Source organism: Eschscholzia californica, unplaced genomic scaffold (genome assembly GCF_041429995.1).
Source record: "Eschscholzia californica isolate CP2 unplaced genomic scaffold, dmEscCali1.0.p SCAF_4, whole genome shotgun sequence".
In the NCBI taxonomy this organism is placed as follows: domain Eukaryota; kingdom Viridiplantae; phylum Streptophyta; class Magnoliopsida; order Ranunculales; family Papaveraceae; genus Eschscholzia; species Eschscholzia californica.
In genome coordinates this window covers 6,717,407-6,734,832 of record NW_028238461.1, presented here as the reverse complement: position 1 = coordinate 6,734,832, position 17,426 = coordinate 6,717,407, and the positions used below count along the sequence as shown (strand labels likewise).

General features: G+C 36.2%; 3 protein-coding genes across 4 annotated transcripts; 2 read left to right on the top strand and 1 right to left on the bottom strand.

Annotated features, from left to right (window-relative positions):
• The first annotated feature begins 4,827 nt into the window (after nucleotides 1-4,827).
• LOC147542093 (BES1/BZR1 homolog protein 4-like) lies at nucleotides 4,828-8,016 on the top strand. 2 transcript variants are annotated; one of them, XM_086634232.1, is made up of 3 exons: nucleotides 4,828-5,405; nucleotides 6,848-7,617; nucleotides 7,757-8,016. In XM_086634232.1, exons 1-3 carry the CDS (start codon nucleotides 5,190-5,192, stop codon nucleotides 7,758-7,760), a joined length of 990 nt encoding a protein of 329 aa, XP_086490358.1. In that variant the 5' UTR covers nucleotides 4,828-5,189; the 3' UTR covers nucleotides 7,761-8,016. The 2 variants fall into 2 exon arrangements, with proteins under 2 accessions (XP_086490358.1, XP_086490359.1); XM_086634233.1 differs by lacking the exon at nucleotides 7,757-8,016 and having other exon boundaries at nucleotides 4,933-5,405; nucleotides 6,848-7,621.
• Nucleotides 8,017-8,549: 533 nt separating this feature from the next.
• On the bottom strand, nucleotides 8,550-13,155 carry LOC147542092 (RING/FYVE/PHD-type zinc finger family protein). Its single transcript, XM_086634231.1, has 5 exons — nucleotides 12,798-13,155; nucleotides 11,612-12,460; nucleotides 10,895-11,095; nucleotides 10,345-10,540; nucleotides 8,550-8,969 (listed from the first exon to the last, which is right to left on the bottom strand). Exons 1-5 carry the CDS (start codon nucleotides 12,930-12,932, stop codon nucleotides 8,785-8,787), a joined length of 1,566 nt encoding a protein of 521 aa, XP_086490357.1. The 5' UTR covers nucleotides 12,933-13,155; the 3' UTR covers nucleotides 8,550-8,784.
• A 2,650-nt stretch (nucleotides 13,156-15,805) lies between these two features.
• On the top strand, nucleotides 15,806-16,291 carry LOC147542091 (uncharacterized). Its single transcript, XM_086632651.1, has one exon. The coding sequence runs from the start codon at nucleotides 15,806-15,808 to the stop codon at nucleotides 16,289-16,291; it is 486 nt and encodes a 161-aa protein (XP_086488777.1).
• Nucleotides 16,292-17,426: the final 1,135 nt, after the last annotated feature.

Sequence of the window (17,426 nt, the reverse complement as noted above, 5' to 3'; positions counted from 1 at the left end):
TTTCCTTCTGTTTTCCCAAAATTCTGCCAAACAGACCCTTAGGGAAAATTATTTTCTCATCTTCCCGGAAACGATTTCCAGGTGAGAAAATAATTTTCCTTCCCTGGTTTTTCTTCTCCTTCTCTGTTTTCTCTTATTTCTCTTTCCAAACTTCTATCTTTATCTCTCTATAGTAAAACAGTAACACTCTCTTTCTATCTCTTAGCCGAAACAGTAAAGGATGAAGAAGATAAAGATAATTCAATGGAGTTTATTAATTCAATCTCTTTCTACAATATCTCTCTCTCTCTCTCTCTCAACTATCTTAATCTAAATCTCTCTTTCTCACTAAGAGGAGAACTAGAAGAAGAAGAAGAAAAGAAAAGAAACAGAAACTACAAATTTTTTCTCTCTCTCTAGCTCGGTTTTGAGCTTTAATGGTGGAGAGATCTCCTCTTTCTTTCTGTTTAAACTCTTTCTCTCTCTCTCTCTCTCTCTCTCTCTGATTTTACTATAGGTTGAGCTCGAGAGGATCAATTCCCAAAACCCCCAATCCGAGATGTTCTTCGTCCCCCAGCCGAGATGAGATCCCTTAATGGTGGTCGGTCTCCTCTGTTTAAAGCCGAGCTCCTGTTGTGAGTCATGAGAGCTTTCCAAAACCGAGCCCTTCTTTCCTTTCTCTCTCTCTCGAAAATCTGATCACCACGCAACAAATCGAGCTCACTTTCCATCTCTGTTTTCATCCTTCCTTTCTCTTTAACTCTTTCCTTCTCTATAATATCACATTCCCTCTCTCTCTCTTTGGTTATAAGAAGAAAGTGAGAAGATGAGATGAGAGAATCTTTAATACCACCAATCGTGGGCTGGCATGTGTTGATGAGTTGGCTAGGAAGAAAAAAAATGGAAACTCCCAAAAATGGGAGGTCTCGGTTTTAAGCTGAATAATTGGTGATGAAGGTGATAATGCTGACGTCATGATGACGTCAGCAGAGGCTTTGACTCATGGTCCACCTATTTTGACCCGAACTTTGACTTGCTCTAATTTGCTCATCCAAACTCCGATTTGACTTTCGTTTTCGCCTACGGGTTCGTCTTGGTCTCTACTTTCCATCCGAGCACTAATCTCGATCATGAAATCAGAATCAACAAATGACCAAAATACCCCGTCTGCGTTTTTCCGGCTTTTATCCGTTTTGCACACATAACTCTGAAAAAGGTACCTGAGTAGAAAAAGAAGCAGATCATCAGAGTAACCGCTCGAACTGGACTAACTAACCCGAGTTAAGAGATTCAAATGAGACATTTTCACGTCTCATCACCTGATCTCCACATATACAAGCTAAGCTACCACTATCTACAACAGTTTGCTTTAGTATTGTTGGTGGAGTTTGCATGCTTCCAATCCAAAGACACGAGTTCGAACCTCTAGGCCTGCATCTAGGCCTGCCTCTGGGCCTGCCTCTGGGCCTGCCTCTGGGCCTGCCTCCTTGATGGGTTCGATTGTTCGAATCCTCTCATCGGCAATAATTGGATTCAATGTTTGCCAATAACTTTTGGTTGGAGTGGTAAGAGGTATAGTCTTCCAATTTAGAGGTCAAGGGTTCGAAACACGCTGAACAATTAAAAAAAAAAGTAATGAATCTAGGCACCTCCAGTGTAAAACATAAAAAAAATTATTATTATTACTTGTTTTTTGAATGTCCTCTCTTGGTGGTAGAGATCCCTTAGCTTTTTCTTTTTTTTTGGTGGGTGTGCGAAGTCACTTTACTTAGTTATGACATAATTATTGGTGGCCAATATATGAACAAACAAATATTTTATTTTGACAAAAGTTATCGGACTCAATTCAAGTCAAATATAGTTGATTTATTTGATCTTTAGGGAAACCTAACTAACCGCTTCTTTGGTTTTTATTCTTTGTTTTGTATTTTCACTTTTGTAATTTGAGAGAATTAAACGAGATCTTATGAAATAACTTTTTGGTAAAAGGGAAGGCAACCTAAATCTCCTGAGAAGCTATCGCAAAGTTACTATATTTTTTGGGCTTTTCCTATGAAATTATAGGCAAATTCCTTTTTGTTGGCTACAAAATTTGTGAAGTAAGATTATTTAAATGTTTTTCTTTTTATTTTTTCTATTTGGAATTATGTATACTCTCCAATGTTTCTACACAATACCTAATTAAATTCACAGACATTATCATTTGGAAATGGAACCATGCTCTTAAGAGCAGAATTTTGAGAACTAAGTGACTTTTTTTACGATCGAGAGGCTATGCTACTCTTAGTTACGCATCCTTAGTTTGTTTTATACATTGTACGAACTGATAAATTTTATTTTATTTTATTTTATTTTTTTTATTTTTTTTTTCTGATTTTTCAGTTTTTTGAGTCAAGAGAGTTAGTTGTTAGGTGGTGCACGAAAATTGCAAATCGATTTGTTTTGTCCTAATTAAAAGATCCGGAAAGAATGCAAAGAACGAAGGAAAGGGTTTGTAGAATTCTAAAACCCAAGAAACGGAGCTCAACTCTTTCCCTATTGAAGATGTTTTTGTCAACCTTCCTATGCTCTGGGACAAATTTAACAAAAGCCTAAAATATTTGATGAAAGAAACTCTTACCTTGAAAATTAAGCCTAAAAACAAAGAGTGAGGAAAAGAGAAATATAAGAGTTAGATTTGGTCGGCTGTTACTTTGGTTTCCGAGGAATGTTTGCGATAACACAAAATCTAACGGCTCTTGTTAACCCTAAAGATCTAAAGGCTTAGAATTACTGGAGTTAGGTTCGGTCGGGACTCGGGTATAACGGAAAAAGGACAGGTACGAACAAATTCGGACCGATGGGTAACATAAGTGGACGGTCTCGAACCGATCACTGAGTAAACCACTTACACTCGCGTCCTTCCCCGTAAGATCTCAAGGATTGCCGTCAGTTTTATTTTCTCAGGAAAATTCCATTTTTTCCTGTGAGAAACACACCACCATGACATCACGTGCTGACATCTCAGCAACTTCTTGCAGTTATCAGACGTGGACATCTGTTTCCACTCTTATTACTGCCACGCCGGATAAGTGGTCCCCACCATTTGTACAACGAATCGTTGGTGTTTAATGTGAGACTCTGCCGTGTAAGAGGTTCTGACATGCGCCATCTGGCAGAGCTTTGTCTTAAGTACTCCTCCCTCTCTTCTTTATCATTACCATCCGCTCAAGCTGACCATCATCCTCACTTATAGTTTTCCTAGAGATACTTACCATAGAATCTAAACCATTGGTTATTATAATTACTGAAGTGAACGTTATAGACGACCGGTAAACATCCTCTCCTTTTTGTTTTCAATTCCTACTCTTTTCACTTTCCCGTTTTACCCTAACGAAAAATTTATTTACCCAAAAAGTCATTCATATTTAACTTATATGAGCGGCTAGAGGCACACGGTGCAATTGCAAACCCATCTTCTTATTCATATCATCATCGTCATGTTATCTTGGAAACAATCTTGTTTCTAAAATCATCTTCATCGATCTACAATAAGGAGTTAGAGATATAAAGAATCTTATTTTAGAGAGAGAAGGAGAGTAAAACAATCGTGGGAAGAACTTTGATTCAAAAGCAACCTTGATCTATGATGAGGAGTTAGAGAGAGAGAAAGAACTTTTATTCTAAACCTTTGATCCAAAACCACCATTAAAAATACTCTCGAAAACCCTACTAGTGGATTGGTCTCGGACTTGAACCAGTCTGTGACGTTTCAGACTGGTCAGTCCGATGCTTTAAGCAAAATTTCAGATTGAAATCTCTGAAACCCAAAGCAAGCGCTCATACTGGACCAGTCCAAAACCTTGTTTTGGGTTTCAGATGAGTCGAATTTGTGTCGGGGTGCCAATTGATGTTTAGGGTCAAAGGTCAGGTACTAACAACAATTTCCAGATGCGTTTAGCCGCTCCCTTTACTAATTATACCTAAAAGTTTTGTTGTAAATTCTTAATTTTAAACTCTTAATGAGTCAACAGTTAGTTGCCCAAGTGATTGATAATGTCGACATAAAATCGTGAAAGTTTCAGGTTCGATTCGGTAAGAGGTGGAATCCATGATTATTAAACTTAAATTATTAAAGGTATAAATAATAAGTTTATTAGATTTTAGGCGGTTATCGTGCTTATCACATCTTAATGCTGTGCCAATGCCACGTGACGACTAAAATGTATCGGTCCTTTCTCAAAAAAACAAATAAGAATTTTTTTTTTAAGATGGTTATGGACTTATGGTTAGGGATGTCAACGGGGCGGGTTTGGGACGGGTTACCTCTTTCCCAAGTCCGCCCCGTTAATAAACGGGTTTTACCATTTCCGTCCCAATAGTTAATCGGGGTGGGTATTTAATTACCATACCCGTTCCGACTAGAAATTACTTAACCATTACCGACCCGCCCCGCCCCGTTTAACATGAAACGATGCGGGGCGGGTCGGATTTAAACATAAATTTCATATTTTTATTTCAAATAAGTTAGATTAATCAAGATAATATAAATATTATAAACAAAACTTTTAACATTTGGTTTTATCAACTGTAAACACTATAACTTATTACATAATATAAAATATAAAATAGTTAAATTGATGATATAAGATAAAAAGTTTTAGAAACCTATTGTATATATAATAACATAACATATTTAATCGGGGCGGGGCGGGTTTTACTACCTAATCCCAAACCCGCCCCGAACCCGGTAAATGGTTTTATCTTCATACCATTACCGTCTCATTTAATAAACGGGGCGGTAAAACCCGTTCCATTAGGGGCGGGTTCGGGGGAAAACCCGCCGGTTCGGACCAAATTGCCACCCCTACTTATGGTGAATACAGTGGCATTATCTCGTAATAAAAGAAAACTCTATGGGTAATCATGAAAGCACCTCACATATTTAGTTCATTATTGACTCCCCCTAACTTCATCATTTGTTTGATTTTTGGGTTGTGGACGAAACCTTTTTCCGGCTTTACAAAATCACTTTACTTAATATCTCCGGCTGGCTGTTTATTTACATTTGTTTGTTTAGGGTTTTTATCCAAAATGAAGAAGGACTACTAGTCTGGATTTCAGATCGGTTATCTATCAGTTTCAGGTGAAGCAACTGGCTTTCCGACCAGTTTAGTCTATTTATTAGTATGTGCTTATAGTTGAAAACTAGAGAGAGAAAGAAGAAGAAGATGACTTCAGGAACTAGGCTTCCGACATGGAAGGAGAGAGAAAATAACAAGAGGAGAGAGAGAAGAAGAAGAGCTATAGCAGCTAAGATCTTTGCTGGATTAAGAATGTATGGAAATTACAAGTTACCTAAACACTGTGATAACAATGAAGTATTGAAAGCTCTTTGTGATGAAGCTGGTTGGACTGTTGAAGAAGATGGTACTACTTACAGAAAGGTATAACCTAAAACCTAAAATCTTCTCTTCTCTCTCTCTCTCGTTTTAGTCTTCTCCAATCAGTAGAATATTTTATGTAGTCGGATTAATGACCGGAATCAGCTCGATTTCTAAAACCTAAGTTCATCTTCCGTCTTAATTTCATCCATGATTCCGACTATTGATCTTAAATTTGTAATTGATTTTATAAAATTCATGTTAACTTGCACCATTGAAGTCATCGGAAGTTCGAAATTGGGAATTATCCCCTTTTTTATGTTTAGGGTTTTTGCTAAAATGCGCTGCTTGTTCATCAGGTACTCTCACTCTATAACCTGGACAGAAGATGTATCAGCTTTTTTTTCTTTGTTGTTGTTGTTTTTTGTGCTTGGGCACAGATAGATACGTATTTTACACTTCTTTACATACAGCGCACGTTAGAACTGTTCACACTGTGTTTTCTTGAGTCCTAAAAACGTAAAGATTCTCTGTTTTTTTTCTTTGCACAAAGATAGATGATGATCATGACTCATAAATCATCATAATCTCTCTCTCTCTATCTTGAAAACTATGAGATTGAAAATGACAATACTACCCCTCTCTATCATTTTTCTTCTTTAATAATGATGGGTCTTTATTTCAAGACTAAGGGTATTGTTGTCAACTATTAATTTGTCTCTCTCTAAAGAAAAAAGGTACAGTCTTGGTAATGGACTGAGGGTTGTCTTTATTACAACTGAATTCTTTCTGGGTTTTGCAGTTTCTCTTTAATTAGCTTATTATGTTCTTATGTTTTTGCTTCTTCCCCAAACAAACCATACTGTGAAATTGCTAAGATAGAGTGAGAGGGTAATTTGGTCATTGTGTTGTTACTTTGGGGTTCTGTTTGATATTGGGTTTGAGGCAATAAGCTTAGGAGGTTCTGAGAAAGTAACATTTGGGATTAAAATAGTGAAGAAAAGTAGATCTCAAATCTTTTGGCCACCCAATTTATTTTATTTTCTATTGTTAGTTTTTGCTTTCCTTGTGTTTATGTGATCTGAATCCTGGATCTATTGTTGTCTTTTAGTGAAACCATAGTTGACAATATGTCTCCCTTCCCACCTCTTAATTTGGAGGAAAATTCTTAACTTTGAATCTTTTTGTTTATAGCAAATAAGATAAAGCTAAATAAAAGATTAAAGAATTTAGGGTTTTAAGAGTGAACCAAGATAGTTTTAGTTGGAATAGACCTTTAGTAAAAGTTTCTGCCAACGCGTTTACATTAGAGTTTCATAGTAAAATTGTCTTATGGTATCGCCTAAGTCTTGACTATTTGTGTATAATGAGCATTATTAAGAATACGATTCATACGATTGAGTAAGCCAATAGTACTAATAAAGCAATAGTTATTATATTATACATAATCGAAAGCACAAGCAATAATGTTTAATTTGCTTTTCTTTATATATATATTTATGCAGGGATGCAAACCGATAGAGCGAATGGATATGATGGGTGGGTCAATATCAGCTAGCCCATGTTCGACCTATCAACCAAGCCCATGTTTATCGTACAACCCAAGCCCTGCGTCATCTTCGTTTCCTACTAGCCCAGCCTCATCCTCTTATGCATTCCATGGTAACATCCCTAATCCGGCCGATGCCAATTCTCTCATTCCATGGCTTAAAAACCTCTCATCATCAGGATCATCTTCAGCTTCCTCTTCAAGACTATCTCACCAATTTTACATTCATAGTGGTTCCATAAGTGCTCCTGTCACACCTCCATTGAGCTCACCCACTTGTCTTTCGCCTCGTCGTGATCCTAACTCTATCTCTCCCTGGGGCCACCATAATTACTCTTTCCTACCTAATTCCACCCCGCCAAGCCCCGGAAGACAGATAATTCCGGAACCTGGGTTGCTTTCTGGGATCCGACTACCCACAGTTGGGCCTGGATCGCCCACATTCAGCCTTGTCTCTTCAAACCCATTTGGTTTTAAAGAAGAAACTTTAGTTGGAGGAGGTTCACGTATGTGGACGCCAGGTCAGAGTGGAACATGTTCACCAGCAGTCGCTGGAGCTTCTGATAACAATGCCGACATTCCAATGGCAGATGGGTTTGCAGATGAATTTGCATTTGGAAGCAACACAAAAGGGTTAGTCAAACCGTGGGAAGGAGAAAGAATCCATGAACATGATGACTGTGGACCAGATGACTTGGAGCTAACTCTTGGGAGTTCAAAAACAAGGTAAAATAACAGTACTGCTCAATGTTTTAACGAAGTCAGTATTACCGTTATAACCGAAATAAATGTCGTATTTCGCAGTAACAAAGGAATGCTATCTCTACATCAACGCTGATTACTTTTGTTATGCCTTGTTTTGCAGATAAATAGAGACAGAATGTTTGAAAGCTTCCTCCTTAGATTCTTCTGTTTCTCGATGAAAATGCAGCAAGAAGACTTAATTGTTTTTCCAAATGTTTAATTTGAATATGGGGATATTTTAATCGAAAAAGTAATTCATCATCGTCTTGTTAGAAATCTGAGGAAATATTGATAGAAGTTGAGAAGAAAATATTCCATCTTTTTGTCTTTTCGAAACTTCAAAAAATACATGGGTTCATAGTGGATCTATTTTAAACATTATTATTACTCCACTTTCACTTTATTTTTTATTGTATGAAATAGATTGAAATCACTTTAATTCACTGAGTGTCTTATTTGGGTAACATCATTAAAACAACAGGATTTTGTAATCTGATCTTTTATAACAAAGGGAGAGATGATAGCTTTGTTCATGGAAGTCATGAATGGTTTTGTTTTTGAATTTGAACTGAGTGGGTGTTTTTAGTTGCAGTGGCATAATAAGTAGTTACAATGATTGTGTTGCAACTTATAACATGATGGTATCATGTTCCATCAATTCTATTGTGCCGAAAGGTCCAACTGTTTTATCTGTTCGCGCTCTATTCGCGAGGCAGTGACGTGCGACGTTCTTAGATTAGCTCCGAGCCTCATTCATATACAATATGCTTTTGTTTTCGTTCCGAGGTTCAAATGTTTGTGGCAAGGAATGCTGCCTTGTTTGCTCCTTACATCATGGATCAATAATAGGTTTTGCTTGGTATGCCTGATACCGAAAATCTAGAGAACCAATTCTTTATTTTACATTTTCCAAATTTTGGTAATAATTTTTTTATTCGATTTCAAATTTTATTTACAAATCAATCAGTTTTATTGTCTGTACATGCACTTCCTGAACATTTCTACCACTGCACAAACCCTACTAATTTACCTTGACTAAAGACGAGAAATGGAGTGGGTTTACTTGATTCATAGGGAAATCGAGCACTTTCGCCCTGTAAATCTCTTAGTTGAGGTTTACGAAAGTCTGGAGAACCAAACCGAATGGAATCAACTTTCAACCTTTTGGTATAGATCGCAAAGTGCATTATAGAGCATGGAAGCAGCAGGAGGGCGAGGCAATGAACCAAGAAGAATATCTGACGCTGAGAGAGATGAACTGCCGTAGAATCGGGAGTTTTCTAGTGATCGTGTAGTGACTATACTTCCTTTGAGCGAACATCCTACAAATGCACCTGCAGATATAAACCGTGAATGGTTATATTAGTACATAGAAAACAAACTTAACCTAGAATTTCAGCATTTTCAGTGTACATTATACAAAAACATGAAAATGGTTAGCACGAATGGTAGATGGGATAAAATAATGGAAAGCAGGTTGGTATATCCCAATCAGATTCAGATAGTGATTGCTATCAGTCAATAACATTCAACAGAAAACTATTTAATGAACTTAAGATGTTTCTTTCAAGTAAACAAAAGACTTCAAATTTAATTTTTTTAGAGAAATGGGGTTTTCTAGCTTAAAGTAAGTTGGCAGCTTTTTTGAATCAAACTCTGTTAAGTTTTCAATAAGCACTTAAAATAACCTAAAGGCCAGCTTTTAGCTTATTTTCAGCGGAATCAAAAAGGGCTTTAAGTTCTCTGTTTCTTAGTAAACAAAGGTTTCACTAACTCGGGAGTAACTCATACAGCGGAGGAGTATCTGTTCCAGACAACTAAATACTTAAACACATTACAACCACTGAAGTGACTATGTGTGTCCACATGAGTATTTGACACCACAAGAAATACTAGAAAGGAGTTCCATGTAACATAGATTTAGAAGTCGACAAGATTCTACCCATATGGGACGTAAAGAGCAAGCAACCATGAGAACCGACCATTTGGAGAAAGCAAATTGGACTCCATCATCTATTCGTACTTCCATCATCTAAATGATCAACAAAACCCTAAGAATAGCAGAGGCCTTTTGAGAAGTGAGCTTAGAAACACGAAATCTCAAGCCATAAATGGCAACGGGAACTTTCAAATTTCCAAAATTTCTAAATCACTTCACCAGTTCAATGAGAGGGACCTTGCTGAACCTTGCCTCCTACTACTTGGTAGAGAGGATCTGTGTAATAGCCCAACATCACTTGAGAGAGTGTCCATAGCCTGGGGCCTGGGCTACGGGTGCAGGCTCAAGCTTAGCAAGTTTTGAGGCCTTTCAGTTTCAGGTGGGCTCGGGGTGTCTAACGCGGGAACAACATCATAACTACTGAGGCTTGGGTTGCTACAGCCCGACTCTTCATTAAGAACATCTATTGTTGTACCAGACCACACTCAATGCAAAACTTCAAACAATGATTCATATTATTCAAGAGAAATTTGAACTCACCCCCTTTTTATCTTTACTTGGCACATAATCCATTATGTTAGGGATCTAACTTTCTAAGGTGAAAGAAATTAAAGTTGTTTTTTCCACAAAATCTTCACGCCTACAATTGCTGCCTAGCTAATAATACGAACTGAAGTTTTTCTTATTTATTTCTCTTCAGAATGTAGTTCAAATTTAATTTATGACACTGCAAATGACAACGATAATGTGTTTTTGGACAAAAGGGTTACCTTTACTGCAGCTGTAAGTATAACAAGCTGTATAACCACCATCACCAGCTCGAACATCAGCTTCAGCTTCTCGTCCAACAATACCGACAGCTGCACTCATACCCGCTCCAACTGAGAAATGCATATTTCCACTAAATGTCTTGACAGCTTCGTTTGTTCTTAAAACAATTATGAAGTCGGTCAGTTCACCCCCAGCCTGCACAAAAATGAGAATCTAAGTCTAAGAACGAAGTATATTTTGAAAAATAAATCCGGAAAGCGGATATGAGTTAGAAAAAGAAGTCATGACAGCAATCTCAAAATACTAGACAATCTAGTGTTAAACAATATTTAAGACAATTTTGAAAATGTGTTTAATTTTATCAGAGTAAAACAAGCGAGTGTCTGAACATATCATGGCCAGTTTGGAGGATAAAAAAAACTTGTCGTAGTAAAAAATCATTTGTATATAAAGCTCAATTGCATGTGGAAATCAACAATGAGGAATTCACTCTTTTCAATTTTAAAAATACATGAAGCTGCAACAAACTTTCAAGATAAAGAACATTACTTGAATTCCCCATCCAACTCCTAAAGATGAAATAGCAGAAGGTGGAGACCATGAACCATCTTCTCTGCGTGCAATCACTAGCCCGGTCCCAATGTTGTATGTAACCATGACTCCAACCTTAACAACAGTAAGTATCGCGAGGCCTTTTGCTTGTCTTAGTATAGAACGAGGAATCGACCTTTCAGGTTTCATCATACCCACCTAACAAAAGCTTTGCTAGTTAGTGTTGCGCTTTATATAACTTTTAGAAAACTAAGCAAGAATGACATTTCCACATTATCTATTTTAGTTCTTAAAAGCCCTTGAATCAGCCCAAGTCTACTTTCTGCATGTAGCAATATCGAAAGCAAGCCTAAGACAAAAGAGAAACTAGGATACATGTTTTAGTTTTCTCCTTCTCTTTTTATCAGATGATGTAGGGTTCACTTTATGGTTCTAATGTCGTAGACACCAATATGATGGTGGCATGATTTTGAGATACACCAGTAACCTATAACTCTTCCAATTTTATGCAGCCAGATGTAAGGTTGCTATCCTAATCAATTATATATATATATATATATATATATATATATATATATATATATATATATATATATATATATATATCTTTTTTCTTGACTCTTCCAGTTTTTGTTGTAATTATCTACCCTAGAGAACTGTTTCACAGGAAACTATCAATCCAGTTAAACAAAAAACTTAAAGGGATAGATTTACCTTATTATAACCCAAAATCGTGTTAGTAGCCTTGTAAATTTCATACTCCATAGACTGCCCCCACGGGAAATTCACCCAAGATCTCAGAGTACTTAGATCTGTCAAGTCATGAGTTGGGAACTGAGCCGCACGACTTACTTGGTCCATTAGATATGACTGCACAGACTCGAGACGCACACAACAGACATCACAAACTCGTTCTGGGTCCTCCGTTCGAAATTTCACAGGCAACAAGCTCCTTCCTTTAGAACAATCCCTGCAAAATATCCCTCCGCAAAACCGGCAGTGATGCCTTGAACACATTATAGGATGAAATCTCAAACTACATAACATGCAGGATGAAGCACTACTATCAGGCAACCATTTTGGTGGCTCGGCCTCCAGAATTTCTTGTATTTTGCCAAAATCTGCTTGGGTAAGAGTATGAGCCATCTCTTTCCACGCTTGCTCGAGAAGATGCCCTGAAACCCATGAAATAGCCCCTCCATGGATGTCTCCTGAAGCAATAGATTTCAATTTCCCTTGAGCCACAAGTAACATTTCAAGCACCACATTCCACATAGTTAGCTCCTTATCTTCCCCGATGAACTGATCCCAACCCATGTCTCCTTCGGGTATATAGCCACCATTAGAACCATAACATTCATGCTCACTCTCTGTCATGGGTGGAACGGAGACGGGTATCCAAGCTCCGGTTTCTTCATAAAGTGGTGGGTCATAACAAAAGTATCTACCTTGTTTCTTCTGTTCGATATCCGAACTTGTATCACAACAATTTTCTTGTTCAGTCGTTTTAGTGTCATGTGTTGAACTATAATCATCACCATGCCTATCAGTATCCACAGTAACCTAACAACAAAATCAAGTAAATTCCAGTACCTCAATAAATAAACAAAATTCAGCAAGCAACAGATCAATAAATAATGATAAATGCCCACATAATCAAATTGCATATACTAGAATTCCCTGTTTGGAATCTTCAGAAATAATTGAAAGAAAAAAAAAAACAAATTGGGAAAATCTCTATACAAAATAATCAACATTCAATTCAACTATTGGTTGGTTAAAGAAAACCCTACTAGAAATACTTCATAAATTTAATCACAAGCAGCTTTTGAAGTCTAAACTACCAGATAATTAAAAGTGAGTTTCGTTGGAGAGAGGGAAAAAAGGGTTTTATAATTACCGGAAGAGAAACAGGTTTTTGATTGACATGAGCATGATCGCCGGAGGAATCAAGAAGAGAAACCCTAGAAGAAACCAAACCCTCGAATTCTTCTTCAAGATGGAGTTTAGGGTAAACGGATTTATGATCTTCCATTAGAAAATCGATTTAACTGACAAATACTAAAGAAATTCAATTTGGGGAAAAGGATAAGTGGAGAAGGGAAAATAGATTTGGAATTGAGAAAGAAAGGAAAGCAGAACAAGTTACTTTACCCTTTTCGATGTCCACCTAATCACTCCTTGAGTTTGCGTCTAAAATCATGTTTATCGGACTTTAGACTTCTTTCGTGTTGTTCGGCTATAGGCCTCTTTCATTCATGGTTTGAGCTAGGCGGTTGTAGTGTTTTTCACATCTTCACGATGTATCAATGTCTTGTAACGACTAACGTAGATGGTAGTGGAATTCTCAAAAAAAAAAAAAAAAGACGCCTCCTTCACTCACAAACTCGAGGGTGTACATTTAGTATCCGACCAAATCAATCCAATCAAAACGGATTTGGGCGACTAAAAGGTCAAAACCAAGGGGTTTGGTTCTGTTCATGGATTTGTTTGACGGATAACCAAACCAAATCATTTATTATTATCTTTTATATATTAAAGATATAAGAATATACACAATTGGGCATGATAGATGGTAGAGATTCAATTGTTTATCGTCTTTTTGTCTTCCTCCAATGTTGATATTTTTAACTTTTGGTTCGGTTATCCAACTGAATCAAACCGTTAATACACGAACCAAACTATGAATGATTAGTTCAGATCTAGATTTATAATAACTGAACTCTTTGAATCGGACTATAGATAGACTCAAAAGGTCGATAATCGATTCAATGTTCACCCCTAACCAATTCTCCTAAATTTGGCCTCGAGGGAGGCACTTTCAAAATTTACACAGGCGCCTTTAAAACTCTCCTTTGGGGCCAATTTCCACCTAATCACTCATTGAGTTGAGTTTGCTTTTGTCCAGAGTAACAATCTCCAAATGTGATTCTAATCGAGAAATTTTATGTGGGACAATGAGTGCGATGTTTTTATTATAGTACAGGAAATTGGGCGGAAGATCTAATTTTAAATTTTTTTAAGTCAAAAAGACGAGTTATAGTTTTTGGTTAAAAACCCAAAATTTTTTTTTGGTTAAAAATCTAGATATTTGTATTTTGTTTGGTTAAAAACTCAATATTTTTGCAAAGTCGTCGCAAGGCGTTGCGAAGCTGTTGCAAGTTAAAAGACTAAAAAAAATTGACTAATTATATTTTCTCTAAAACAAAAAAAATTATATAAAGTTTTGACTAAATTTTTCATAATAATATTACTTTAGTCAGGAATTAGATTGGTAAAAAATGAATTCTCCGTAGATTATATGGTTGATCTTTTTTTAAAAGATAAATCACGAAGCTCTTTGTGTTTAAGATTCTTAGACTGTAAGATTTTTTTATTTTGGTTGACAATGTATTCTAGTGTATTCACAAACCAAATATCAATGTAGAGTGTCAAGAATGTGTGCAGGTAAATTCAAGATTTGGAGAAGTCAGTGCAAAATTATATTATAAAATGACTCAGTGGAGAACCCAAAAAAAAAGAAGCTTTAAATCTATGTCCAAAACTTAGAAATCGAAAACCTCACAAAGAGTAGAGAAATACTGAAATTTTATTGATAAAAATGAACGAATTAAATAGTACTAGGATTTCCAAAACCTAATCAAATTCGAAATAACAATTATTAAATAAATTAATCGTAGAATTAAAAAAAATAAACCTAAGAAAAATTTCTTAAAGGAAAACTTACTAAAAATGATAAAATAACCACTAAAAGTCGTTTAGAAAGCAAAATCGATTGAATTTGACCTCAAGGTGGGACACCTATAGCACTAGTGACAATGATTGTGCGCAACGTTCTTTCACGCTCTGGTCAAATTTGCGTCTAATTCCGACATCCGCAGCTTTGAGTTTCGCAGTTTCAGTCGTTTAGCTTTATTTTTTGTTGCATCGATTTTTTCAATGATTTTTTTGGCTAATTCCACTATGTCAAAAAAGAAATTCAAACAATATTTCTTACAAATGTTATATATCATTAGGAATATTAAATTAATTTTAGTTATTATTTAGATTAGTTGATACAATTCTTATTTTAGAATTTATATGGAGGCGGGCATGATAATCAGAAAGATTTTTTTTTCGAACTTAAATTATGTGAAATTACTTTAACTTTCCACAATAATTCTTATTGTAGAATTTTCGAGGTAAAATTAGACAAACAATCAAACAAGTTCACATAGACTCTTCACTTCATCTTGTGTTATTTGAGTTTTTTTATTTTTAGTTTATTTTTCTATTTTCGATGTAACTCACTTTTTTTTATTCGTGAAGTCAAAGATTTTGTTGGTCCTTTTACTTAATTTTACGTAGAAATATAACCGAACAAAACCTTGAGTGGTAAATAGTTGCATCTACACGATTGAAAAATGAAAAAGTTGTCAATACCAAGTACAAAAATAACTTTTATATTTACCTAATTTAGATTTAATAGCAAATCTTCAAATCTTAATAATGGGATAGATCAAGCCTTCCTTATACAATTGAATCACTCTCTTTTAACAGACTGCTCTACCAAATCTCTTCCATCCATGAATATCTCTCACCACTTTTCTCATAATCTTATTAGATTGTAAATTTGAAATCCCTTCATTCTCTCAATCTATCTTTTTAAATGATTCACTCAGATCTTTTACCCCAATGCTCTTCTTCAATGACAGTAGAGTATATCTTATAAAGAGAGAAAGATATTGAAAACCTTCTATAATTGCCTACCTTGTAAATATTTACTACAAATACCCAATCTTTATATAAATGAGCATACCCTCATTTTGGCTCTTGTAACTTGACTAAACCAAGATGTCTACCTTGCTTATAAATTTCTTCTTGTTTATGTTCTTCTTGAGTAATAACAACAGCTACTATGGTGCCACAATGACGAATGCCGCTACTTCTGATTTGGTGAACAAGGTATGTACACAATATGCAGATTACAACTATTGTGTGGAAATATTATCGACGAGTGAAACAACAACTGATTTGAAAGGCTTAGTTGTGGTGTCATTTGACGTGACACTTACAACTACGAATGATACTTTGACATACATAAAGGCGTTGATGCGTAAAAGAATCTCAGCACCATTAAGAGCTGTTCTGGTTCACTGTCGATACACTTACGAAACAAGTATTCCTCTGCTTCAAAATGCCCTCGATGATTTGACACATGATATTTCTTCAAGTTATGCTCAACTCGGCTCATACGCAAACCAAGTTCATTCTAAAGCAGATGAATGTGAAAAAGCCTTTGTCAATGGAGTTACATCACCTCTCACCTCACGCTATCAGGGGCTTCTTCACAATTTAGATCTTTCTGTTTTCATCTCGAATCTTCTAGCAAACTCTAATCTCGTTTCTAGTTAATTCTCGAATTTGGTTGTATAAATAGATTTTACTATATTTTAATAAGATCTTGAAATATTAAAAAGGTAGAATAAAAATGGTTGAAACAAAATGGCGTTATTTTCCAAATGGCCCCTTAGTTAATGGTCAGTTTTCCGCCTGATCCTCCAGTTTAGCGAGAATACCATATGACCCTCTCTTTCTTCTTTTCCATCACCAGTCCTTTAAGATTAATCTTTCTATTCCCGCTTCGCCCTATCGTCATCAGTCTCCAATCTCTCTCTCTCTCTCTCTCTCTCTCTCTCTCTCTCTCTCTAAAACTATTGAGATCAAACCCAATCATCATTTAACACTAAGCTCAAACCCTAGAAAATAAAATACTGAAAGGCCATTAAATACTCACAGCTTTGTGTTTTTTTCTTCTCTAATTTCTAGTTTAGCCGGCCACACTCCACTTTTCAAAAGGTGGGAAGGACTGAGATCTAGGAGGAGAGAAGGGGAAATAGAAACAAGGTATTACGACAACGTGACTGTGAAATATGAGTATTTTATATCGGCCACCCATAGAGAGAGAAAAAAGAAATCCAACCAACATATAACGGACCGGTGACGTTTTAAGGAAGAAAAAGAAGCTATATTTTGTCTAAGCGAGGGAACCAGATGGAAAACTGGTAATAAACTAGGAGTCATTGGAAAATAATCCAACAAAAAAACGTGAGACCCATTCAAGTTTGAAATATGGAACCATCTGCGTGCTGGCCTATGAAATCGCCACTAAAAGATGGCATGAGATTTTATAGAAGCCCAAGTCTCCAAAATATGAACCCTAATGCTCCATTCATCATTAATTTAGGTTATGATTTGGAGAAATAAGAAAATTTTACGGGAAAGAAAGTTTTGTGTCGAAACAAATTTTTTTTTTTTTCGCCAAACATTGCCCACTTCGATGTTTTTATTTATTCTTCTTCCATCTTTCCCCACCACCATCGACTCTGGCGACCATTAAACAAGCGACAATGGCTCGAACGTCAACTCTCTCTCTCTCTCTTCATCACTCTCTCTTTTTTCTTTTCTCTTTCTTCTCTTTTCTATAGTTTCGGCAAAGGGAAGGGCCCTTCACCGGAACCCTCATGTGGTTTTCAAAACGAAGGCTCGT

Bases quoted from the DNA above. Each gene is read 5' to 3' on its own strand.
- LOC147542093 (XM_086634232.1), top strand. From the start codon at position 5,190: ATGACTTCAGGAACTAGGCTTCCGACATGGAAGGAGAGAGAAAATAAC. The intron at 5,406-6,847 runs GTATAACCTAAA...ATATTTATGCAG, and splicing joins ATGGTACTACTTACAGAAAG to GGATGCAAACCGATAGAGCG.
- LOC147542092 (XM_086634231.1), bottom strand. From the start codon at position 12,932: ATGGAAGATCATAAATCCGTTTACCCTAAACTCCATCTTGAAGAAGAA. The intron at 12,461-12,797 runs GTAATTATAAAA...TTTTGTTGTTAG, and splicing joins AAAAACCTGTTTCTCTTCCG to GTTACTGTGGATACTGATAG. The intron at 10,541-10,894 runs GTAATGTTCTTT...ATTTTTGTGCAG, and splicing joins GAGTTGGATGGGGAATTCAA to GCTGGGGGTGAACTGACCGA.
- LOC147542091 (XM_086632651.1), top strand. From the start codon at position 15,806: ATGACGAATGCCGCTACTTCTGATTTGGTGAACAAGGTATGTACACAA.